Here is a 26,253-nt window from a genome sequence, read left to right on the forward strand (position 1 = left end):
TCAATCCCATTGAAACTCTGAACTTCAGATCTCTCAGTTCCAGTGGCCCTCCTTTGCACACCCTCCAATAGATTAATGCCATTAATGTTCTGTGGTGCCCAGAAGTGCACCCAGTGCTCCAAGTGAGGCTGTAGCAATGCAGAGCAGAGAGATGATCCTTTCCCTCACCCTCCTAGCAATAACTTGTTTTCTGTGCTCCAGGGGACCGTCAGCCTTCCTGGCTGCCTGGGCACACTGCTGACTCATGTTCAATCTGATGGTGACCAGGACCCCCAATCCTTTTCAGTCAGACCACTCTCCAGTGTCCCATATCCAGTCAGTGTGTATGTCCAGGTTGCCCCTACCCAGGTGCACAATCAGGCACTTGTTCTTGTTATACTTTATGCACTTGGTGCTTAGGACCAACTGGTACCCACTTCTCTGACTTGTCCACATCTCTCTGCAAGTCCTCCACCCTCAGTGGAGGCAACAGCACTTCCTCATCTGGTATTGGAATGTGGAGATACTGAGGGCCTTCTTTGCTACTGTTTTCAGTGAAAAAGCTCTCTCAGGAATCCCAGACCCTGGAGCTTAGTGAGAGGGTCTGGGGAATGGAAGACTTCCCATTATTCGGGGAAGAGCTGGTCTGAGAGCACCTAGGCCACACTGATGTTCATAAAGCCATGGGACTTGATGGGGTGCATCCATGGGTGCTGAGGGAGCTGGCAGAGGAGACTGAAGAACAGCTCTCTATCATCTTTGAGAGGTCTTGGAGAATGCGGGAGGTGCCTGAAGACTGGAGGATAGCCAGTGTCACTCTGGTCTTCAAAAATGGCAAGAAGAAAGATCTGGGTAATTACAGGCCAGTCAGCCCCACCTCTGTCACTAGAAAGGCCAGGGAACAGCTTGTGCTAGATGCCATCTCCAGAAAGACGGAAGAAAAGGAGTTTATCAGGAGTAGGCAGCATGGGTTCACCAAGGGGAGATCATGCTCGACCAACCTGGTAGCTTTCTATGATGTTGTCACTGGCTGGGTGGATGGGGGGAGAGCGGTGGATGTCGTCTACCTTTATTTCCGCAAGGCATCTGATAGTGTCTTCCATGAAAGTATGCTTATAGGAAAGCTGAGGAAGTGTGGGATAGATGAGTGGACAGTGCGGTGGGTTGAGAACTGGCTGACTGGCAGAGCATAGATGGTCATCATTGTCAGTGCAGAGTCCAGTTGGAGACCTGTAAGTAGCGTTCTACTACCCAGGGGTCGGTGCTAGGTCCAGTCTTGTTTGACATCTTTATCAGTGACCTTGATGAGGGGATAGTGGCCACCCTCAGTAAGTTTGCTGATGATACGAAGTTGGGAGGATTAGCTGACACGCCTGATGTGTGTGCTGCCATTCAGCAAGACCTGGACAGGCTGGAGAGCTGGGTGGTAAGAAACCAGATGGGGTTTAACAAAAGCAAGTGTAGTCTTGCACCTAGGGAGGAAGAATGCATGCACCAGGACAGGTTGGGGGATGACCAGCTGGAGAGGAGCTCTGCAGAGATGGACCTGGGTGTCCTGGTGGACAACAGGTTGGCCAATGGCATTCTGGGGTACATTAAAAAGAGCATGTCCAGCAGGTTGAGGGAGGTGATCCTCCCCTTTATTCTGCCCTGGTAAGACCTCATCCGGAGCACTGTCCAGTTCTGGGCTCCCCAGTACAAAAAAGTCAGGGACCTCTTGGAAACACCCCAGCAGAGGGCCACAAAGATGGTGAAGGGACTGGAGCATCTCCCCTATGAAGAAAGGCTAAGCGAACTGGGTCAGTTTACCCTTGAGAAAAGACGACTCAGAGGGGATCTAATCCAGGTTTATAAATATCTGAGATGTGGGGGGCAAAGTGGTAAGGCCAGACTCTTTTGAGCAGTGTATGGAGACAGGACAAGGGGAACTAGCCACTAACTGGAGCATGGGAAGTTCCGCACTAATGTGTGCAAGAACTTCTTTACAGAGCAGGTGACGGAGCACTGGAACAGGCTGCCAAGGTGCTTGTAAGAGTTTCCTTCTCTGGAGATATTCAAGACCCGCCTGACCGCCTACCTGTGCACCTACCTGGTGTTCCCCAGGGGTCAGTGCTGGGGCCTGTCCTCTTCAATATCTTTATTGATGACCTGGATGACGGCATCGAGTGCACCCTAAGAAAGTTTGCAGATGACATCAAATTGACTGGGAGCGTGGATCTGCCTGGGGTTAGCCAGGCCCTACTGTGGGATCTGGACAGGCTGGAGAGCCGGGCCGAAGCCAATGGGATGAGGTTCAACAAGACCAAATGCCACGACCTGTACTTTGGGACCTGTAATGGACTGCCCAGAGGTGTGGTGGAGTCACTGACCATGGAGGTGTTCAAGGAATTATTGGAGGGACAAAGATTAGTGGGAGCTATTGGTGATAGGTGAACAGTTGGACTGGATGATCTTTTAGGTCTTTTCCAACCTTGGTGATTCTATGATTCTATGATATCCTGTCCTTGTATGTGTTCCCTTTTTGTTTCAGCAAACACTCTGCGGGAGGACTCACCACATGTCTGGAATTATTTACTGACTGCTGGAAATCTGGTGTTAAATTAAACAGATTTTAATGTACAGTCATGATGCTGCTCTCCTTCAGGAGCTGTTGGCCATGAAGATGCAGGGACATCTCAGGGGAGATGAGTGGGAAGGATAAAAATGACACACTCTTCTGCTCAGCTGGGCTGGGCTCCTGGGACACAGGGAGCTCATACAGGTGGGCAGAGCTGCAGAGAGAAAGCTGTGCCCATGAGCAGCTCTTGTGCACAGCACAGCCTGCAGGTGACAGAAGGAGAGGAGAGAAATGGGAGAGAGCTTACAGGATGTGTGAGGTGTGAGCAGGCTGTGAACTCACTGCAGGAGCATTGCACACAGACCATGACACGGTAAGTCTCACTGCAGACCATGCAGCTGCTTTTCATAGAGGGATAACTAAATGTGGGACATCCCATAGCAGATCTGGCTGCTGGCACTGCATGTTTCTTTTCTTTGGAAAAAGAACTTCTGCTTTGACTGGGGGCTTCCATGCTGCACTATGAAAGCACAGCCCTGAGGGCGCCCTAGACCAAGACGGCTACAGGCTGTGCAGCCGGGGCTACAGGCGGGTGCCCAGGGCTGTCCTGCAGAGCATGGTCCCTGCTGTGCCCCAGGGGCTGTGTGCCGGCTATGGGACTCTGCCGCCTGCCAGGCTCAGCACTCAGCCTGCCCGGGGAGCTGCCCAGGGCGCTGCGGGGAGACGTGTGGGGGGAAGGAGCCCCCCGGCAGGGCTTGTGCTGCCACAGCTGCTGCCTGGGGCAGGGGATCACAGCTCCATTGCACAACAGAATGTTTGTGAGGGCCCTTTGCAAGAGGAGAGCCAAGGCAGGGATTTTTCTTTTCCTGTTCTGAGTGAAAGCAGAAAGGATTGGAGGCAGAAATCTAAAAGGGGCTGTCAACTTTGAACACAGCTCAGAGACTCCCCAGTATTTCTCCAGTCAGTTGGCTGTTTTGTGAACAGTCACACAGGTTGTGCTTTCAGCCTCACCTTCCTAAAAGGATAAAATCAATTTAAGTTATAGTTCTTTTCTGCAGGCATTAATAGTTCACTTGTCCTGCAAAATGTCTGATTTCTCTGAGACAAATTGAAGTGCAGAGAGGCTGGGGCTGGGGTCTCGAAGAGCAGATGTAGTAATAGTGGAAAATTTCCATGAGGCTGGGATATGATTAGGAAAGTAGCAGAAGGAAAGAGCTCCCTAATCTTCTACTCCTTAAGGGATGGTAAAGATCATGAAAATAAATTCAGTTTCTGGAGTAAAATGATCGTTATCTAAAGGCAAATGAAAACTTTTATAGTATAGCAGGAGGAGTGTCTTTGAGAGTGGACTGGACTTGTCATTATCTTCTTCACTCTGAGCAGGACTCCAAGCCCAGAATCAGCAGATGCCCAACAGCAGCTCCATCAGCGAGTTCCTCCTGCTGCCGTTGGCAGACACGCGGCAGCTGCAGCTCCTGCACTTCTGGCTCTTGCTGGGCATCTACCTGGCTGCCCTCCTGGGCAACGGCCTCATCAGCACAGCCGTAGCCTGCGACCAGCGCCTGCACACCCCCATGTACTTCTTCCTGCTCAACCTGGCCCTCCTCGACCTGGGCTGCATCTCCACCACTCTCCCCAAAGCCATGGCCAATGCCCTCTGGGACACCAGGGCCATCTCCTACGCAGGATGTGTTGCACAGCTCTTTCTGTTTTTCTTCTTAGCCTCAGCAGAGTATTCCCTTCTCACCATCATGTCCTATGACCGCTACGTTGCCATCTGCAAGCCCCTGCACTACGGGACCTTGATGGACAGCAGAGCTTGTGTCACCATGGCAGCAGCTGCCTGGGGCGCTGGGGTTCTCAATTCCCTGCTGCACACTGCCAGTACGTTTTCACTGCCTCTCTGCCAAGGCAATGTTGTCAACCAGTTCTTCTGTGAAATCCCCCAGATCCTCAAGCTCTCCTGCTCAGGCTCCTACCTCAGGGAAGTTGTGTTGCTCCTTTTTAGTGTCAGCTTAGGCTTTGGCTGCTTTGTTTTCATAATGGTGACCTATGTGCAGATCATCCTTGCCGTGCTGAGGATGCCCTCTGAGCAGGGACGGCACAAAGCCTTCTCCACGTGCCTCCCTCACCTGGCCGTGGTCTCCCTGCTTGTCAGCACTGCCTGTATTGCCTACCTGAAGCCCCCCTCCATTTCCTCCCCACTCCTGGATCGGACAGTGGCACTTCTGTACTCAGTGGTTCCTCCAACACTGAACCCTATTATCTACAGCATGAGGAACAGGGAGATCAAGCACGCTCTCAGGAAGGTGTTGCATTAAGCACTATTTCAGCTTCAATAAAGCGCACATCTTCCTCACGCAATTCCCAGAGATGGTTCTTTTTGTTTAAAGCATCTTTGATTGTTTGATTGTGTGTGATATAGCAACCTGCAAAAAAATGTTATTGAACTTATAAATAATTTTTTTTTCACTTTTTCTTACCTACTTTCCATTTTCTCACTCCAAGAGCTCATATAATCATGGAGCCAGATTTCCTGAATAGGTTAAAGGATTCCTAAAAAGCTCTCAATATAGAATTTTCCTTATCTCTTCTCTCTTCCTACCTTGTCTGGGTGTGGGGGAGGTTCAGCCACAGACAGCAGCACAACGTGCTCTTTTCATTCCTGCTCTCTTTCCACTGCCACAGTGCTCTCAAGTCCTCTCATTTGTGCAGTCCTGAAGGTTTTGTGTGTCTCACAGCAGTCCTGTTGTCTCTACAGCAGCACACTGGGGCTGCAGTCAGTAGCCGTCAATATGAACGGCTGTGTCAGAGCTGGTCTCCTTGCTGGCACTGCCATAACAAGAGGGCCCCTTCAGAGCAGGACCAGAGAACTGGAGGCCTCTTCCAAAGCTGGTGTAAGGAATGTACCTCTGGAGCTGCTCCCTGAGAAGAAATTGAGATCTTCTGGTGCTCTTCACTGAGTGACGGGGACAGTTCAAACATCCCAGGGAGATCTGTAAGGGACTCAGGACAGGGCTGAGGTTCAGAATTTGTGGTTTGCAGTAAAGATATGAGGAAAAGGATTATAAATATGGTATACACATATATTCGTATATGATATATATAGTATATTTTCACACATATACAATATAGGTAGTTGCTAACATTTAATCATAGATACTTATAGATATGCTTATCTGTTTGGAAGTCCAGGACCAGCTGCAGGGGTTTTAGCAGCTACAGGGTTCACTGTAGGAACTGGAGCAGCTGTTTTCCTGTTGCAGTAGTTGGAGCAACTGCTGAGCTCATTGCCAGAGCTGGAATCACCACAGGATCTGTCACTGAATTTGGTGCAGCCACTGGGCTCATTGGAAGGATTGTGCCTCCTGGCACAGTGCACCTCCCTTAGGAGGCATTTGTTTCATTTTCTTATCACAATACTTGATACAGCTACAGGACCTGTAGCAGGAGTGACTGCAGAGCTCATTATGAGGAGTGGGGTGAGAGCGATTTCTGTCCCAGAGCTTGGAGCTACCGCAGGACGTGTAGCAAAGCCTTGGAGCTACTGCAGGGTCTGTGCCAGGAGTTGCAGAGGCTGCAGCACTGCCAGCAGATCCAGCTCTCTGGATCTGGCACACTGCAGTCACTTGTGCCTCTTGGGGATTACCAGAGACACAGCAGACTTTACCCCAGTATTCTACCAGTTTCTCAGGGTCCTGCTTGGAGATGACGTTCCAAAGCCCTGGGATTGCCCACCGCTCCAGGCAGCTGCCCAGACAGTCCAACACGCCCTGCCTTGAAGAGCCTTCACACCTTGGGGCAGATCTCTCCATGATATTATTGAATAACTGTTTAATCTGAGAAATAACCTGGAACAAATTAATGACACGTAGCAATGGGAGGGTGCTGGTGTGAGCATCCCATGAATTGTCAAAATCCTCAGGAGCTGTTGGAACTCGCTCTGGAGCTCCAGGGAAAGAAGAAGAGAGAGGGAGGCTGAGGGACTGTTGGAAAGTGTCCGTCATTCTCACCTCCATAGCCGGGCTCCCTGAGGGGGCTGCATGAAGGGTGTAATTATTAATCATATCAACAGTATTGCTTCCAAAAGCCAAAGATGATAGCAGAGCTGAATGTCCTCAGAAAGTCACTTTGTCAGCTGCCAATTTTATCATGATATAAACCAAAGTCAAACAGCATAGCAAAATAAATATCCTTATCCAGCCCCCAGAGTTGGCAAACAGTGCAGCAGAGAAAACAAGCAGCAAGCAAGGAGCTGTGCAATGCCTGTGTAATGCCTGTGCAAGGCTGAACAAGCTACACAAATAGGGAAAAGGCCAGCAATTCTGCAGCTCCCACAGAGCCCTGTGTTATCTCGCTCTGGACAGATGTGCTGCTGTCTCAACCCTTGGAGTCTCACATCGGGCACCAAAATGTCGATGGTGCTTGAACCGAGCAGGTGGCTCAGCTGCACACAGTGCTTTGTGCACTGCCCCTTCCCAGTTGGATGGGGAAGAGGATTGGGAAAAAAAGTAGAACTTGTTTGTTGAAATGAAGCAATTTACTAACAGAGTTAAAAGGGTAGGAGTAATAGTTATCACAATATATCCATTTATATGGAATAGTACGTAACAGCTGATGCACAAGCATTAGCTCAGCACCACCAGACTGATGCTCAGATGGGCCCTGGGCAGTCAAGAGAGTTAGATGAACACCCACACCTTTCAGTACTCCTGCTTGCTGTCAGGTGGTACAGAATGTCCCTTTGGATACTTTGAGTCAGCTGTTCTCACTCTGTTCCCTCCCAGTTCCTTGAACCCTCCACTGACCATGGCCTTGGCTCTGTACAACACTTCTTAGCAGCAGCTGTAAACACCACAGTGTTATCAGGTTTCTTTTTGTAGAACCAAAACACTGCACTGTTGCAGACAGTCTGAAGAAAACAATTCCATCCCAGCTGTAACTCAGACAACCTGCCTGTCCTTCTCATCTTGTTCTTCCTCGTCAGGAAGCAAGGAACAGAATCTGCTGCTCTCCTTTTTGAGACCTTTCCATCAGTTCTCAGTTGGCTCCTCTGCCATCCCCGGGCAAAGCTCATTGCACTCCCACAGAGGGCAGCAGCCTTTCCTCATCTTCCTTGGCCATCTATCATAAAGAGTCAGTACCCCATTTGCTACAGTTCAGAGATGGGAACCATCCCACCATGTCTCTGTGAGCCCAACAAGACCCTATGCCTGCAAAGGCACAGAGATTTCGAGCTCACTGAGTGACTGTTTCTGGTGCAGAACATCCTATGCTCCAGTTTCTGGCCATTACCCCTTGTCCTGTTTCCACACACTGCTGAGAAGAACCTAGTCTCTCCACTTTGACGCCACACCTCAGATATTTATAGACCAGGATCAGGTCCCCTCTCAGTCTTCTTATCTCAAGGTTAAACAGACCCAGCTCACTTAGCCTTTCTTCATAGGGGAGATGCTCCCGACCCTTCACCATCTTTGTACTCTTTGCTGCACTCTTTCCAAGAGATCCATGATTTATTTATTTATTTATTTAATGGTGAGCCCAGAACTGGACACAGTACTTCAGATGAGGCCTTACCAGGGCAGAGTAGAGGGGAAGGACCTCCTCCCTTGACCTGCTGGACACACTCTTTTTCATGCACCCCATAGTGTCATTGGCCTTTTTGGCCACGAGGGCACTCTGCTGCCTCTTGGCCAACCTGCCGTCAATCAGGATACCCAGGTCCCTCTCTGCAGAGCACCTTTCCAGCAGCTCATCCGCCAACATGTCCTGGTGCATGCAATTATTCCTCCCTAGGTGCAAGACTCTTCACTATCTTTTGTTAAACCTCATCTGGTTTATTACTGCTCAGCTCTCCAGCCTGCCAGACCTCGCTGCATGACAGCACAGTCTTCAGGTATGTCAGCCAGTCCTCCCAACTTCCTGTCATCAGCAAACTTGCTGTGGGTGGCCATTATCCTCTTGTCAAGGACTCTGATAAAGATGTTGAGAAAGACTGGACCCAGCACTGACACCTGGGGAACACCGCTACTAACAGTTCTCCAACTGGGCTCTGCACCACCAACAACGACCCTCTGTGCTCTGCCAGTCAACCAGTTCTCAACTCACCTCACTATTCATTCGTCTATCCCACACATCCTCAGCTTTCTTATAAGCAAACTTTTGTAGGAGACAGTATCAAATGCCTTGATGAAATCAAGGTAGAAGACGTCCACCACTCTCCCCTCATCCACACAGCTGATGACAATGTCATAGAAGGCTGTCAAGGTTGATCGAGCATGACATCTCTTTGGTGAACCCATGCTGACTACTCCTGATAAGCTCCTTTTCATCCAACTGTCTGGAGATGGCTTCCAGCACAAGCTGTTTCAACACCTTTCCAGGGACAGAGCTGAGTCTGCCTGGCCTGTAATTACCTGAATCTTCCTTCTTGCCCTTTTTGAAGAACAGAGTGACACTGGCTATCCTCCAGTCTTCAGACATCTCCCCTATTCTTCAAGACCACTCAAAGATGATAGAGAGTGGTGCAGAAATCGCCACTGCTAGCTCCGTGGATGCATCCCATCGAGTCCTATGTCTTTATGAACATCAGTGTGGCCTAGGCGCTTACGGACCAGCTCTTCCCTGACTAAAGGCAAGTCTTCCATTCCCCAGACCCTCATACTAAGCTCCAAGGTCTGGGATTATTGAGGGAGAGCTTTTTCACAGAAGACGGAAGCAAAGAAGGCCTTCAGTATCTCCACCTTCACAGCATCCCCCATTACCAGAACACCCCCCTCACTTAGTAGGGGACCCACAATCTCACTAGTCTTTCTTTTCATCTTAACATACTTAAAATAAATAAATAAATAAATAAATAAACCTTTTTTTTTATTATCCTTTTTTAATGAGTGTCAACCCATTTATATAATACTATGCTCTTTTTGCAGGGAAGTGTGTCAGAGAGGTGGGCCAATGAGTGCTGGTTCTGCGGTGATGTGTTTATAACTGAATAATACAGACTGTTAATGCAAAGATATATGGTATTAAGGGTGTATATGGGAACTAAAAAACAGTATTGTTTGACAAACACTTTTCATGGTATAAAAAAGTGTAATTGTTGATGGCATATGGAAGTGTACTTGAGGGTATGTGGAAGTGTATCTGAGGGTACAAATAGTGGAATAGTTTACAGAGGAAAAGGAGTTAAAGGGAAAGTGAGTTTATCTGCACTGACATGAGAGCAACCCCCCACACCACTCCTCTGTGAGAAGAGCAAAGCAGAGAAGAGCAGAGAAGAGGCACAGTCCCCATGTATCAGGTAGTGTTATTCTTCTTACCAAATGGATGAGCTTACAACAGAAGAGGCAGTTCTTCCTCTCTGCTCCATCAGTGGCATACTCTGAAGTTCAAGGCATTGCAAAACTATGGCAAATATAAGTTCTATCAATGATTACTCCTTAGTTTGCTCTGGGCTCTCATTTCAATGGCATCTAAATAAGTCTAGGGTCATACCAGTTGACAGGAAGCTGGCAAATGTTGTCTCATTGTGAGGAAGAGCAAGAAAAATGACACGGGCAATTATGGACCTGTCAGTCTCACTCCAGTGCCTGGCAAAATTATGGAGAAAATGATGGTGGGAGTTATGGAAAAACAGCTGAAGGACAATTCTGTCATAGGTTGCAGCCAACACAGGTTCACGAGGGGTAGGTCTTGTTTAACTTAAGGTCTTATTGTGACACGTTTATCCCTTTAGCTGACCAAGGGAAGCCAGTTGAAGTTATCCTTGAGGATTTCAGTAGAGCTTTTGATACTCTTTCTCACGGCACCCTTCTGGACAGAATGTCCTGAATACAGCTAGACAGAAATAGAACGTGGTGGGTGAGGAGTTGGCCAATAGGTCAGGCCCACATGATTATAGTCAATGGGTTCCATCGGGCTGGTGGATGGTCACTGTCAGGGTTCCCCTGACAAAAAAAGCTATTCTCTTCCATGTTTTTGTGGATGACTTACATGCAGGACTAGAAGATGTTCCGAGCAAGTTTGCTGATGATACCAGATGAGGAGGTGCTGTTGTCACCACTGAGGGTGGAGAGGACTTGCAGGGATGTGGACCAGTCAGAGAAGTGGGTACCAGTTGGTACTAAGCACCAAGTGCATAAAGCATAGCAAGAACAAGTGCCTGATTGTGCACCTGGATAGGGTCAACCCTGGACATACACACTGACTGGATATGGGACACTGGAGGGCATTCTGAATGAAAAGGATTGGGGGTCCTGCTCAGCATCAAATTGAATGTGAGTCTGCAGTATGCTCAGGAAGCCAGGAAGGCCAACAGTCCCCTGGAGTGCATCAAGCAAGGTATTGCCAGCTGGGTGAGGGAAAGGATCATCCCTCTCTGCTCTGCATTGCAACAGCCTCACCTGGAGCAGTAGGGGCACTTCTGGGCACTGAAGAGCATAAAAGACATCAAATTATGGGAGGGTGTGCATAGGATGTCACCAGAACTGAGAGATGTGAAGTTCAGAGTTTCACTGGGATTGACTGCTTGTTCATACTGGGCCCTTCTCACATCCCACATCCTCCCATGAGACACAGGACACACATAGGACATGAACTTGACAGCATCCTTGCACCCCATGCAGAGCCTGGATTCTCTGTCCCCATGTCCTTCAATTAACATCATACTGACCTCCATCCCACTGCCCCAGGAAGGGCCCTGAGCCAACATGAGAGACAGGATCTCCCTGCCAAGAGCCTGGGAATCAGGGCTTGGCCTGTCTGCTTCATAAGACAAAGGAGGGTTTCTTAGCATCAGAGCCACCATGCCAGTGCCTTAATTGAAAGCCTTTGCCTGCCTGTAGTCATGGCTTTCAATTATCTTCTCTAACAGGTCCCTTGGGAAGCTGGCTTAGTTATGGCCCTCAGTGGACCCATTAATACTCGAAGTAACTTCACTATTCCTTCTGCATTTGTCTTGCTGAGTACTTAGTGCAAACTTCTCTCTGCACTGCAGGTTGATGGACTCAGCATCAAATGCGCCCTGGGGCCCATTATAACCTAAAGAGCCTCTTGTGCCGTGTGCCTTCCTGTTATCTTCTTCAGGTTTTTAAAATTTGTTCAGCAAAATGGAGAGGTACCTGGAGAGAGCTTAAAAATGAAAAATCCAAAATACATTTATTGTCTGTTTATTTATAGTTGTGTTTAAAGAAGGAATTAAAGCAGCACTGTACAACTCCTTGGGAACATGTGAACTGAGTCAGAGGTATCCCAGCTCCTGTGGGTCTGTCAAGAGCTCAATCCCATTTCAGTCCCAGGGTTTCCATCTGGGGATGTACTGCCTCTGCTGGATCACTGCCCAGCACAGGGGAAGTCCAACCCACCCCTGTCCTTGTCTGTGTGCCCTTTTTGTTTCATCAAACACTCTCTGGTAGGACTCACCTCATGTCAGGAATTGATTGGTGGTTAATCAAGCAGATTTCAAAGAAAACTTATGATACTGATGTCTTTCAGGAGCTGATGGCCATGAGGACCCAGAGACATCTCCGGAGAGATGAGTAGGAAGGATAAAACTGACATCCCCTGCTGCTGAGCATGTACGGGCTTCTGGGACACAGGGATCTCATAAAAGAGGGCAAAGCTGCAGATAGACAGCTGTCCCCAGGAGTAGCTCTTGTGCACAGCACAGCCTGCTGATGACAGAAGGAGAGGAGAGAAACTGGAGAGATCTTGCAGGATGTGTTATGTGTGAGCGGGGAGTGAGCTCTCTGAAGAAGCACAGCTCACAGAGCACAACATGGTAAGTCTCTTGAAGTAGGTAATGCAGCTGCATTTATTAGAGGGTTATCTAAATATGGGACATCCCATAGAAGACATGGCTTCACTCACTGTGTGATTCTTTACAGTAGAAAAAGACTTCTGCTCCAGCTGAGGGCTTCCGTGCTGCAGCGTCAGAGCACAGCACTGAGGGCTGCATGTCCCAGCACGGCTGCAGGCTGTGCATATAGGGCTGCAGGCGGGTGCCCAGGGCTGTCGTGCAGAGCAGGGTCCCTGCTGTGCCCCAGGGGCTGTGTGCCGGCTATGGGACTCTGCCGCCTGCCAGGCTTAGCACTCAGCCTGCCCGGGGAGCTGCCCAGGGTGCTGCGGGGAGACGTGTGGGGGGAAGGAGCCCCCCGGCAGGGCTTGTGCTGCCACAGCTGCTGCCTGGGGCATGGGATCACAGCTCCACTGCACAGCAGAATTTTGTGAGGGTACTTCACAAGAGGAGAGCCAAGGCAGGGATTTTCCATTTTTTGTTCTTAGGGAAGATAAATGAATTGGAGGCAGAAATCTAAAATGGGCTATCAAATTTGAACACAGCTCGGAGACTCCCCTGTATTACTTCAATCCATCGGCTGTTTTGTGAAAATTCTCAGAGAACGTAGATTGAGACTCTCCTTTCTAAAAGGAACAATCAGATTCAGCTCTCGTCATTTTCTACAGACATTAATTGTTCATTAATTGTTCACTTATCCTTCAAAATGGATGATTTCTCTAAGACAAATTTAAGTGCACAAAGGCTGGGGCTGGAGTCTTGGAGACTAGCTGGAGTAAAGAGGAAAATATCCACGAGGCTGGGATGATTAGGAAATGAGAATAAATTAAGAGTTCCCTAATCTCCTATTCCTTAAGGGATGGTGAAGCTCATGAATATAAATTCAAGTTCTAGAGTTAAATGAACATTTTCCAAAAGGAAAGGAAATATTTTACAGTACAGCAGAAAGCAGAAAGGAGAAGTTTTGTAATAAAGCAGGAGGAGTCCCTCTGAGAATGGTCTGGAATTGTCATTATCTTCTGCACTCTGAGCAGGACTCCAAGCCCAGGAACAGCAGATGCCCAACAGCAGCTCCATCAGCGAGTTCCTCCTGCTGCCGTTGGCAGACACGCGGCAGCTGCAGCTCCTGCACTTCTGGCTCTTGCTGGGCATCTACCTGGCTGCCCTCCTGGGCAACAGCCTCATCAGCACAGCCGTAGCCTGCGACCGCCGCCTGCACACCCCCATGTACTTCTTCCTGCTCAACCTGGCCCTCCTCGACCTGGGCTGCATCTCCACCACTCTCCCCAAAGCCATGGCCAACGCCCTCTGGGACACCAGGGCCATCTCCTACGCAGGATGTGCTGCACAGATCTTTTTCTTTGCATTCTTCCTTTCAGCAGAGTTTTCCCTTCTCACCATCATGTCCTATGACCGCTACATTGCCATCTGCAAGCCCCTGCACTACGGGACCCTGATGGACAGCAGAGTTTGTGCCACCATGGCAGCAGCTCCCTGGGGCGCTGGGGTTCTCCTTTCCCTGCTGCACACTGCCAGTACGTTTTCACTGCCTCTCTGCCAAGGCAATGTTGTCAACCAGTTTTTCTGTGAAATCCCCCACATTCTCAAGCTCTCCTGCTCAGGCTCCAACTTCGGGGAAGTTGTGTTTCTCATTTTTAATGCCAGTTTAGCCTTCGGGTGCTTTGTTTTCATAGTGGTGTCCTATGTGCAGATCTTCATGGCCGTGCTGAGGATGCCCTCTGAGCAGGGACGGCGCAAAGCCTTCTCCACGTGCCTCCCTCACCTGGCTGTGGTCTCCCTGTTTCTCAGCTCTGCATTTTTTGCCCACCTGAAGCCCCCTTCCTTCTCATCCCCATTCCTGGATCTGACAGTGGCACTTCTGTACACAGTGGTTCCTCCAACACTGAACCCTATTATCTACAGCATGAGGAACAGGGAGATCAAGCATGCACTCAGCAAGGTGTTGCAATACTCACTATTCCAGCTTCAATAAAGCGCACATCTTCCATACACAATTCCCAGTGATGGTTCTTTTTTTTTAATGTACGTTTGAGTTTTCAGAGCAGGACCAGAGAACAGGAGGCCTCTTCCAAAGCTGGTGTAAGGAATATACCTCAGGAGCTGCTCCCTGAGAAGTCCTCGAGATCTTTTGGTGCTCTTCACCACATGACCAGATCAGATTCAGGAGTCCCAAGGAGATCTGTAAGGGACTCAGGGCAGTGCTGTGGTTTAAAGTTTATGGGTTGAGATAAATAGAAAAAGAAAAGGATAATAAAATAAAAAGGATCATTAAAAAAGGATAATTATAATTATGACAAATGGAATTATACATATCTGATGTATTCAGTATATTTTCACATATATACAACATATGCAGTTGCAAACAGATATGCATAGATACTAATACGTATGCATACCTGTTTGCAAGTCCAGGACCTTTTGCAGGGGTCTTAACAGCCACAGGGTTCACTGTAGGAGCTGAAGCGGCTGTTGGGCTTTTGCAGGATCTGCAGAGCTCATTGCTAGAGCTGGAATCACCACAGGACCTGTGACAAAGTTGGAGCAGCCACTGGGCTCATTGGAGGGGTTGGATTTCATTCTCTTATCGCAATATCTGCAACAGCTGCAGGACCTCTAGCAGGAGTGGCTGCAGAGCTCATTATGAGGGGTGGATTGACAGTGGGATCTGTCCACAGCTTGGAGCAACCACAGGACGTGTAGCAAAGCCTTGGAGCTGCTGCAGGGTCTGTGCCAGGTGTTGCAGAGGCTGCAGCACTGTCAGCAGATCCAGCTCTCTTCCCCTTGAGGATGCTGAAGAGTGTTGAACACAGCTCAGGAGGTGTGGGCCAGGCCCTGGCACACTGCAGTCATTTGTGCCTCTTTGGGATTACCAGGACCACAGCAGACCTTCCCCCAATATTCTGCCAGTTCCTCAGGATCCTGCAGTTGCTCGGAGATGAAGTTCCAAAGCTCTGGGATTGCCCACTGCTCCTGACAGCTGCCCAGACCATCCCACACCCCCTGCCATGCAGAGCCCTCTCACCTTGAGGCAGATCTCTCAGTGATATTCTTGAATAATTGTTTAACCTCAATCATAGAATCACAGAATCACCAAGGTTGGAAAAGACCTAAAAGATCATCCAGTCCAACCGTTCACCTATTACCAATAGCTCCCACTAAACCATGTCCCTCAACACAATATCCAGTTGCTTTTTGAACACCCCTGGGCTTCCAGATGAGACAATGTAAAATGTGTAATTCCTAATCATATTGAAAATATTACTTCCAAAACCCAAAGATGACTGCAGATCTGAATGTTCTCAAAACTTCACTTTGTCTGCTGCCAGTTTTATCGTGATATAAACCAAGGTCAAATAGCATAGCAAAATAAATACTGTAATCCAGCCCCCGGAGTTGACAAAAAATGCAGCAGGGAAAACGAGCAGCAAGCAAGGAGCTGTGCAATGCAGCTTCATGAGAAAGCTGAACAAACTCCACAAATAGGGAAACAATCAGCATCATGGCCAGCAATTCTCCAGCTCCCACAAAGCTCTGTGTTAACACTTTCTGGACAGATGTGCTGTTATCTCAACCCTTGGACCCCTACATTGAGCACCAAAATGATGGTTGATGAACCCAGCAAGTGGCTCAGCAGCACACAGTGCTTTGTGCACTGCCCCCTTCCCAGTAGAATGGGGAACAGAACTGGGGGGAAAAGAAAGTAAAACTTGTGAATTAAAATGAAGCTATTTACTAAGAACGATAAAAGGAGAGGTGCAATTGTTACAACTATATATCCAGATACATAGGATAGTACATTACAACTGATGCACAAGCACATACTCAGCACCACCAGACTGATGCCCATCTGGCCCCTGAGCATTAGAAGAGAGTGAAATGATCTCCCACCCCTTTCAATACTCCTTCTTCTTGCTCTGAGATGGTACGGAACGTCCCTTTGGCCACTTTAAGACAGCTGTCCTTAGTCTGTTCCGTCCCAGCTCCTTAAGCCCTCCACTGACCATGGCACTGGCTTCTTACAACACTGTTTAGCAGCAGCTGTAACCATCAGAGTGTTATCAGTTTTTTTCTCGTAGAACCAAAACACTGCACCAAAGCAGACAGTCTGAAGAAAACAATTCCATCCCAGCTGTAACTCAGATACCTGCCTGTCCCCATCCTCTTGTTATTCCTGATCAGGAAGCAAGGAACAGAATATGCTGCTCTCCTATTTGAGACCTTTCCATCAGTTCTCAGCTGGCTCCTCTGCCATCCCCAGGCAGAGCTCAGTGCACTCTCACAGAGGGCAGCAGCCTTTCCTCATCTTCCTTGGCCATCCGTCATAAAGTGTCCATACCCCATTTGCTACAGTCCAGAGGTGGGAACCATCCCACCATGTCTCTGTGAGACAAACCAGACCATAGGCCTGCAAATGCACAGTGATTTTGAACTCACTGAGTGAATGTTTGTGGTCTTCTCATTAGTGTAAAGACTCTTCAGAAAGCATCCCTTTCCAGAAGCATGATTAGTATTAGCCTGGTTTGGCCTGGCATCTACACCGTGGTACTGGTGTTCAGAAGGTGCCACACAGGAACGAGACCCATTGGGCTCACAGTTGTCCAGCAAGCACTGACACTACCTGGGCATGGCTTTCCTGAAGATCCTCCACTGCATTTGCCAGCTGGCTGGGGGTGTGCTGGAGACCCACAGAACTGCCATTTAAATGAGAGTCCAAAACAGACAAAGGTGCCATCAATGAGAGAAGGTGGGTTTGTCACAGCTTTGGAATGCCTTAAGCTCTGGTATTTTCTCTAGATATATAAAGATATTTCTCTTCTTTGGGTGTACTCATCCATTTGTTCAGCTGAATAATGCTGCAATCTCGGTTGCCCATTACTCACAGAATCACAGAATTGTAGGGGTTGGAAGGGATCTCTAGAGATCATTGAGTCCAACTCCCCTTCTAAAGCAGCTTCCCTACACCAGGTTGCTCAGGTAGGCATCCAGGCAGGTCTTGAATATCTCCAGAGAAGGAGACTTCACAACCCAATTGGGCAGCCTGTTCCAGTGCTCCGTCACCCTCACCATAAAGAAGTTCTTGCGCACATTCGTGCAGAATTTCCTATGCTCCATTTCCTGGCCATTTCCCCTTGTCCTGCCTCCACAACCTGCTGAAAAGAGTCTGGCTGCGCCACTGTGTTCCCCACACCTCAGGTATTTATAAACCTGGATCGAATACCCTCTAAGCCTTCTTTTCTCAAGGCTAAACAGACCCAGTTCCCTAAGTCTCTCCTCATAGGGGAGATGCTCCTGGACCTTCACCATCTTTGTGGCCCTCCATTGGACTCTTTCTAAGAGATCCCTGTCTTTTTTTGTACTGGGGAGCCCAGAACTGGACACAGTATTCCAGATGAGGCCTCAGCAGGGCAGAGTAGAGGGGGAGGATCACCTCCCTCGACCTGCTGGCCACGCTCTTTTTTATGCCCCCCAGTATGGCATTGGCCTTTTTGGCTACAAGGGCACACTGCTGGCTCATAGAATCATAGAATTACCCAGGTTGGAAAAGACCTCAAGTCCAACCGCAGCCTAACCAGTACCCTAACTCTAAAAACTATCCACTAGATCATATCCTTGAGTACCACATCCAAACGGCTCTTAAACACATACAGGGATGGTGATTCAACCACCTCCCTGGGGAGCCTATTCCAGTCCCTAACCATGTGTATCCCATTCCAGTCCCTAACCATGTGTATCCCATTCCAGTACCTAACCACCCTTTCTGTAAAGAAGTTCTTCCTAATATCCAACCTGAACTTGCCCTGGCGCAACTTGAGGCCATTTCCCCTTGTCCTGTCACATGTCACTAGTGAGAAGAGACCTGCCCCACTCTCACTGTAAGAACCTTTCAGGTACTGGCAGATGGCAATAAGGTCTCCCCTCAGCCTCCTCTTCCTCAGACTAAACAGCCCCAGCTTCCTTAGCCTCTCCTTGTAGGGCTGATTCTCCAAGCTCTTCATGAGCCTTGTTGCCCTTCTCTGGACCTGCTCCAGTACCTCCATGTCCTTCTTGTGCTGAGGTGCCCAAAACTGGACACAGTACTCGAGGCGAGGCCTCAGCAGTGCCGAGTACAGGGGCAGGATGACTTCCATAGTCCTGCTCACCACAACATTCCTGATATAAGCCAGGATGCCATTGGTCCTCTTGGCCACCTGGGCACACTGCTGGCTCATATACAGCTGACTGTCCATCAGCACACCAAGGTGTGACAATGACCCGTCATTTTTTCTTAGTTGGTGAAGTTCTAATGGTGGGTGACGAGCAGTTAGACTCAGTGGGCACCACCAACTGAGGAGTACCATCATCACCACCATAGTGCAGCTGTCCCTTCAAGAAAGATGACAGAGGTAATTACGGACCTGTCTCATTCCAGTGCCTGGTAAAATTATGGAGAAAGTGATGGGGAGAGTGATTGAAAAGTACCTGAAGAACAATTCTGTCACTGGTCACAGCCAACACAACTTCCAGAGGGGAAGGTCCTGTTTAACTATAGATCTTTTGATTACAAGGTTATCCATTCAGTTGACCAAGGGACACCAGTGTGTTAGATGGTCACTATCAGGGTTCCCCAGGGCTCCATTTTAGGACCACTTCTCTTTCATGATTTTGTGGATGAGTTGCATGCAGGACTAGAAGATGTTCTGAGCAAGTTTGCTGATGAGACCAGATGAGGAGGTGCTGTTGCCACCACTGAGAGTGGAGAGGCCTTGCAGAGAGATGTGGACAAGTCAGAGAAGTGGGTACCAGTTGATACTAAGCACAAGTGCAAAAAGCAGAACAAGAACAAGTGCCTGATTGTGCACCTGGGTTGGGTCAAGTCTGGACACACACACTGACTGGATATGGGACACTACAGAGTGGTCTGACTGAAAAATATCGTTGTCCTTGTCAACATCAAATTGAATGTGAGTCAGCAGTGTGCCCAGACAGCCAGGAAGGTCAACAGACCATTGGAGTGCATCAAGCAAGGTGTTGCCAGCTGGGTGACGGAAAGGACTGTCACTCTCTGGTCTGCATTGCTACAGCCTCACATGGAGCACTGGGTGCAATTCTGCGCAACGCACAGCAGAAAGTACATCAAACTATGGGAGGGTGTGCAAACGAGGGCACTGGAACTAAGAGATCTGAAGTTCAGAGTTTCAGTGCGATGGACTGCTTGTACAGATTGGGCCCTTCTCACATCCCACATCCCATGATGAGACACAGAACACACACGGGACATGAACCTTACAGTGTCCCTGCAACCCATGCAGAGCCTGGGATCTTCTGTCCCTGTGTCTTTCATTTGATATCATACAAATTTCCATCCCAGCGCCCTAGGAAGGGCCCTGAGGCTACATGAGGGATAGGATCTCCCTTCCAAGGTCTGAGAATCAGGTCATGGCCTTTTTGCTTCATAAGACAAAGGACTGGTTTCTCAGCAACTGAGCCACCATGCCAGTGCCTTTCATTGCTTGCAGTCATATCTTCCAATTATCTTCTCTAACTAGACCCTTGGGAAGCTTGCTTGTTAATGTTCCTCAATGGGCCCATTAATACTCCAAGAAACTTCACTGTTACTTCTGACTTTGTCTTGTTGAGCACTCTGTGCAGTCTTCTCTCTGCACTGGAGGTTGATGGACTCAGCATCTAATGCGCCCTGGGGCCCATTATAACCTAAAGAGCCTCCTGTGCCTTGTGCCTTCCTGTCATCTTCTTCAGGTTTTCAGAACTTGTTCAGCAAAATGGAGAGATATCTGGACATAGCTTAAAGAGGAAGAATCCAGCAGTCATTTACTGCCTATTTATTTATAGTTGGGTATAAACAAGTCTTTAAAGCATCACTGTGCAACTGATATCAATCCAGGATGCCCCCTGTAAGTTCTATTCTGTTACTCTGTGGACAAATGTCCTTCTAAACCTTTCCATCCCATTTCTGCTCACACTGGCCCCATGGGACTTGCATCACTTTTCCTCAAATCACACTTCTCCTCTGCAGCCACCCACTCAGTGTTAAACCTGCTTTGGACCAACTCCCACTGGCTTTCCACAGAGAAACAGCGGCACATGGAAAAGATTTCTTTTATCTTTTGGCCAACAAACAGAAGGAAAAAGTGATGCAACTGAATGAACAGGAAAATACACTGAACAACTGCATGCCTTGTCCAAGCTGTGTCTATTGAGGTTTGTCTTTCTCAGGGAATAATTGTACAAGAAATGAGTTAGACACAGATAGGATGGGATAGATAGAATCACAGTGAAGGAGTTGACAACAGATTCCATCAGACTTTTGAGGAATGGCTCAAATTCCAGTAATCTCCCTGGGATAAATCAGCCTGTAGTTGGGAGGTACCAGCTTAAAACTGAACAGGAGTTGTGAGTATTTCAGACACTGGGAAGGATTAACACATTCTCATTGATTTCTATCTTTGTCTTCAAATCTTTTTTCACTTTTACTGACATTAATGAACATCTTTCAGACTTCCTTCCTTAAAAAAATAAAGAAAAACTAAAAGAAAAAGAAAAAAGAAAAAGAAAAAAGAAAAGAAAAGGAAAAAGAAAGAAAAAGAAAGATAAAAAAAAAGAAAAAGAAAGATAAAAAAAAAGAAAAAGAAAAAGAAAAAGAAAAAGAAAAAGAAAAAGAAAAAGAAAAAGAAAAAGAAAAAGAAAAAGAAAAAGAAAAAGAAAAAGAAAAAGAAAAAGAAAAAGAAAAAGAAAAAGAAAAAGCAAGGAGCATAAAAAATAATAAAGAAAGAAAAAGGATAGGGAAAGAAAAAGGGAAAGAAGGAGAAAGGGGAAAAAGATAAGAAAATGGAAAAGGAAAAGGAAAAGGAAAAGGAAAAGGAAAAGGAAAAGGAAAAGGAAAAGGAAAAGGAAAAGGAAAAGGAAAAGAAAGGGAAAATAAAAAAGGAAAAGGAAATGGGAAAGGAAAAGAAAAGGAGAATGAAAGAAAAAGAAATTGAAAAAGAAAAAGAAAGAAATAGGAAAAGGAAAAAAAAAAAAAAAAAAAAAAAAGGAAAGGGAAGGGAAGGGAAGTAAAGGAAAGGGAATCATAGAACCATAGAATTACCCAGGTTGGAAAAGACCTTGAAGATCATCAAGTCCAACCGCAGCCCAACCATAAAGGGAAAGAAAAGGGAAGGGAAGGGAAGTGGAAGGGGAAGAGAAACAGAAAGCAAGAGGGTAAAGGAAAAGGAAATAGAAAGGGAAAAGGAGAAGAAAAGGAAAAGGGAAAGAGAAAGGAAAAGAAAAAAGGAAAAGGAAAGGGGACGGGAAAGGGAAAAGGACAGAAAAATAAATAAACAAACGAAAGATCCATTTGTGTCTCTCACATGGCCTGGTGCCTGTTTTGCCTTCACATTCCCCACCAGCCCTTCCTTGCCGGTGAGTACGAGATTCAGTAGAGAACCTCAGAGGGCATTGGCACTGGCACTGCTGTCTGTGTCCCTGAACCTGAAGGCATCTGTGTTCTGCAAACACAGTTCTGGAAAACATCGTAAATACAGGAAAAAAAAAAAAAAAAAAAAAAAGACTCAAAATCTCCTCAAAGACTCATGTTTGCAGCTCAAAATGAAACAGGACTCATGAGATTTTCTCATCTTGAGAAGGGTTAACACATTTCCATTGATTTTTATCTTTGTCTTCAATTATTTGTCTCAGTTTTATTGACATTTATGATCATCTCCTAAGCTTACTGCCTCAAAATAAACAAACAAACAAACAAACAAATAAACAAATAAAAAGAGATCCAATTGCATCTTCCACATGGCCCGATGACCCTTTGACCTTCACAATTCCCACCAGCCGTTCCTTGCTGGTGAGTATGAGATCCGGCAGAGAACCTCTCCTCTTTGGTTCCCCCATGGCTTGGTCCAGAAGCTGCCATCTGTGCTCTCCACGGATCTGCTGGATGGCACATGCCCTGCTGTGCTGTCCCTGCAGCAGATACTGGAGTGAAAAAGGCCCCCAAATGGGACAAGGGCAAGAAAACATCAGGCTCCCATCTGTTTGCAGAGGGCACCTTCCACTTGCTCTCCCTGATCAGGAAGACAGGAAGAGACACTGTTGGTCTCCTCTGTTTGCCATTTCCATTAGCTCTGACCTGACTGCTCTGCCATCCCCATGCAGAGCTCAGTGCACTCTCACAGAGGGCAGTCGTCCTTCCTTGTCTCATCGCCCATCCATCCTAAAGAGTCTGTATCCCCCTTGTGCTACACAGCAGCTGTGGAAGCTGTTAAACTGTGTCCCTGTGGTCCAAACAGGAGCTCAGGCCTGCAGCTCTACCAAGATTTCTAGCTTATTGTGTGTTGGTGTTTGCATTCCTGCAAAAACCACAGAAGTAAACATTCTACTTGGAAAGCATCACTGGACATTGCCTGACTGGATAGCTCATCTATGGTATTAGTGTGCAGAAGGTGGCACAGAAGCATTAGACCCATTATGGGTCTTGGAGTTGATGTAGCAACACGGACACACCACGGGCATGGCTTTCCTGAAGGCCCTGTGCCGCATGAGCAGCTGCATATGAGTGTGATGTAAAAGAAGAGACATAACACTAGGCTGCTTCTGATGTCATTCAGCTGAGAGTCCATGGAAAACCGAGGTTTTTTTCTGATGAAGAATAAAGACGTATGTTAGCTTTGTATTGCCTGGAGCTCCGGATGGAGAACAGAGAAAGATCTGGCTCCTTTTTTGTGAGCTCACCCATTTAGTCAGCTGAGTAACTCTGCATGCTCCATGGAGACAGGAGACAAATGCACTTTGAGGTGCCCTAAATGCTGGGGTCTGTTGTAATTTAGGATGGTCAAGAATGCCTCTATTGCCTCTCTGTCCCTCAGCTTATGCTCAGGAAGGAGGTGTCTATCTCAGGGATTTCCCACACAGTTTACAAGCACTGACACACATCCAGGAGCAGCCCAGGCACCTTGGGCATCACCCAGTGTCTGTGTGTGAGCAACTGCCTCCGTGCTGAAGGACCAAGGAGTCAGATGAGGAGCTCACATGCAGGCAACTCCTTGTGCACTTCTGAACTGAACCAGAGGAATTCCAGCTGCTGTGTGTCCGTGGGGAGCTGAATCCTATTTCTGGCCCAGGCTTTGCAGGTACAAGTGAGGCGCTTGCAGTACCTCAGCTGGATCACTGCCCTGCACAGGAGAAGTCCAATCCTCCCCGTCCTTGTCTGTGTGCTGTATCTGTTTCAGCAAACACTACCTAGTAGGAATCCCCATGTATCAAGATTTAATCACTGTCCACTGGACATCTGGTGTTTAATTCATCAGATTTCAAAGCACAGTTATGATGCTGTTGTCTTTCAGGAGCTGCTGGTCAAGAAGCTCCAGGGACATCTCAGGGGACACGGGTGGGAAGGATAAACATGACGTCTTCTGCTGCTGAGCTGGGTCAGGCTCCTGGGACACAGGGAGCTCATAAAAGTGGGAAGAGCTGCAGACAGACAGCCGTGCCCAGGAGCAGCTCTTGTGCACAGCACAGCCTGCAGGTGACAGAAGGAGAGAAGAAAAAGGGGAGAGAGCTTACAGGATGTGCACGGTGTGAGCAGGCTGTGAGCTCACTCCTGCAGGAGCATCGCTCACAGATCATGACACGGTAAGTCTCACTGCAGAGCATGCAGCTGCTTTTTATAGACGGTTAAATTAATCAGGAATATGCCATAGCAGATCTGGCTGTAGACACTGCATGTTTCTTTACTGTGGAAAAAGTCTTCTGCTCCAGCTGAGGGCTTCCGTGCTGCAGCATCAGAGCACAGCCCTGAGGGCTGCGTGTCCCAGCATGGCTGCAGGCTGTGCATATGGGGCTGCAGGCGGGTGCCCAGGGCTGTCCTGCAGAGCGGGGTTCCTGCTGTGCCCCAGGGGCTGTGTGCTGGCTATGGGACTCTGCCGCCTGCCAGGCTCAGCACTCAGCCTGCCCGGGGAGCTGCCCAGGGCGTTGCGGGGAGACGTATTGAGGGAAGGAGTTCCCCGGCAGGGCTTGTGCTGCCACAGCTGCTGTCTGGGGCAGGGGGATCACAGCTCTGCTGCACAGAATTTTTGTAAGGTTACATTGCAAGAGGAGAGCCAAGGCAGGTGGTTTCAATGTCCCGTTCTTAGGGAAGGAAGCAGAAGGCAGAAATCTAGAAGGGTCTGTCAACTTTGAACACAGCTCTGAGACTCCCCAATAATTTTTCAGTTCATCTGTTCTATTTTGAACATTCATACTAGTTGTTCTTTCCGCCTCTCGTTCCTAAAAAGGTGCAGTCAGTTTCAGTCATAGTTGTTTTCTGCAGATATTAAAAGTTCACTTGTCCTTTAAACAGCCTGATTTCACTAGGACAATCTGATATGCACAGAGTCTGGGGCTGGGGTTTTGAAGAGAAGCTGCAGAAAAGAGGAAAATATCCAGGAGGCTGGGATATGATTAGGAAATGAGAAGAGAGAAAGAGCTCCCCAGTCTTCTACTCCTTAATGGATGGTGAATCTCATGAAAATAAATACAAGTTCAGGAGTTAAATGATCATTTCTCTAAAGGGAAAGGAGAATGTAAATAGCATAGCAGGAGAAGTGTTTCTGAGAATGGTCTGGAATTGTCATTATCTCCTGCACTCTGAGCAGGACTCCAAGCCCAGGATCAGCAGATGCCCAACAGCAGCTCCATCAGCGAGTTCCTCCTGCTGCCGTTGGCAGACACGCGGCAGCTGCAGCTCCTGCACTTCTGGCTCTTGCTGGGCATCTACCTGGCTGCCCTCCTGGGCAACGGCCTCATCAGCACAGCCGTAGCCTGCGACCGCCGCCTGCACACCCCCATGTACTTCTTCCTGCTCAACCTGGCCCTCCTCGACCTGGGCTGCATCTCCACCACTCTCCCCAAAGCCATGGCCAACGCCCTCTGGGACACCAGGGCCATCTCCTACGCAGGATGTGCTGCACAGCTCTTTTTCTTTTCCTTCTTCATCTCAGCAGAGTTTTCCCTTCTCACCATCATGTCCTATGACCGCTACGTTGCCATCTGCAAGCCCCTGCACTACGGGACCTTGATGGACAGCAGAGCTTGTGCCACCATGGCAGCAGCTGCCTGGGGCGCGGGGGTTCTCCATTCCCTGCTGCACACTGCCAGTACGTTTTCACTGCCTCTCTGCCAAGGCAATGTTGTCAACCAGTTTTTCTGTGAAATCCCCCAGATCCTCAAGCTCTCCTGCTCAGCCTCCTACCTCAGGGAAGTTGTGTTTCTCATTTTTAGTGCCAGTTTAGCATTTGGGTGCTTTGTTTTCATTATGATGTCCTATGTGCAGATCTTCCTTGCTGTGCTGAGGATTCCCTCTAGGCAGGGACGGCACAAAGTCTTCTCCACGTGCCTTCCTCACCTGGCTGTGGTCTCCCTCTATCTCAGCACTGGCTTTTATGCCATCCTGAAGCCCCTCTCAGTCTCCTCTCCATCCATGGACCTGATGGTGGCAGTTCTGTACTCAGTAGTGCCACCCGCAGTGAACCCCCTCATCTACAGCATGAGGAACAGCGACGTCAAAGATGCGGTGAGGAAAGTGATGGTCAGAGGTGTTTCAAAAGCAGCGAACTGCCCATCTTTTGGAATTCATGGCTTGTAATGCAGCATTTTACTGAATCAAGCTCTCTTTTATTGTTGTTGTTTTGTGCCATTTGTATCTGCAATTTATTCTTCTTCTTATTATTATTTTTTAAAATATCATAATGTTTCTCATCATTAGTCAAATCAATTCCTACTCAGTTTATACCTTTCTAGTGTAGCCCATATGCACTGTACATAATGAGACAGTGTTGTGGGTTAACCTAAAATCTACATGCACCCATCACAGGGGAAATAGACGGCCTGCAGGGCCGCTATCCCAAAAGGAAAAGGGAAAAAGGGAAAAGGAAAACAA

At 48.1% G+C, this 26,253-nt stretch overlaps 2 protein-coding genes across 2 annotated transcripts; both read left to right on the forward strand.

Moving 5' to 3' along the window:
* Positions 1-598: 598 nt before the first annotated feature.
* On the forward strand, positions 599-25,959 carry LOC140265196 (olfactory receptor 14J1-like). Its single transcript, XM_072361080.1, has 2 exons — positions 599-2,909; positions 24,971-25,959. The coding sequence occupies exon 2, from the start codon at positions 24,994-24,996 to the stop codon at positions 25,957-25,959; it is 966 nt and encodes a 321-aa protein (XP_072217181.1). The 5' UTR covers positions 599-2,909; positions 24,971-24,993.
* On the forward strand, positions 3,378-4,857 carry LOC140265195 (olfactory receptor 14J1-like). The gene has a single exon (XM_072361079.1). The coding sequence runs from the start codon at positions 3,943-3,945 to the stop codon at positions 4,855-4,857; it is 915 nt and encodes a 304-aa protein (XP_072217180.1). The 5' UTR covers positions 3,378-3,942.
* Positions 25,960-26,253: the final 294 nt, after the last annotated feature.

The sequence above is a fragment of the Excalfactoria chinensis genome, unplaced genomic scaffold (assembly GCF_039878825.1).
Source record: "Excalfactoria chinensis isolate bCotChi1 unplaced genomic scaffold, bCotChi1.hap2 Scaffold_71, whole genome shotgun sequence".
Classification (NCBI taxonomy): Eukaryota; Metazoa; Chordata; class Aves; order Galliformes; family Phasianidae; genus Excalfactoria; species Excalfactoria chinensis.

Excerpts from the sequence above, each read along its gene's own strand:
- LOC140265195 (XM_072361079.1), top strand. The coding sequence starts at position 3,943 with ATGCCCAACAGCAGCTCCATCAGCGAGTTCCTCCTGCTGCCGTTGGCA.
- LOC140265196 (XM_072361080.1), top strand. The coding sequence starts at position 24,994 with ATGCCCAACAGCAGCTCCATCAGCGAGTTCCTCCTGCTGCCGTTGGCA.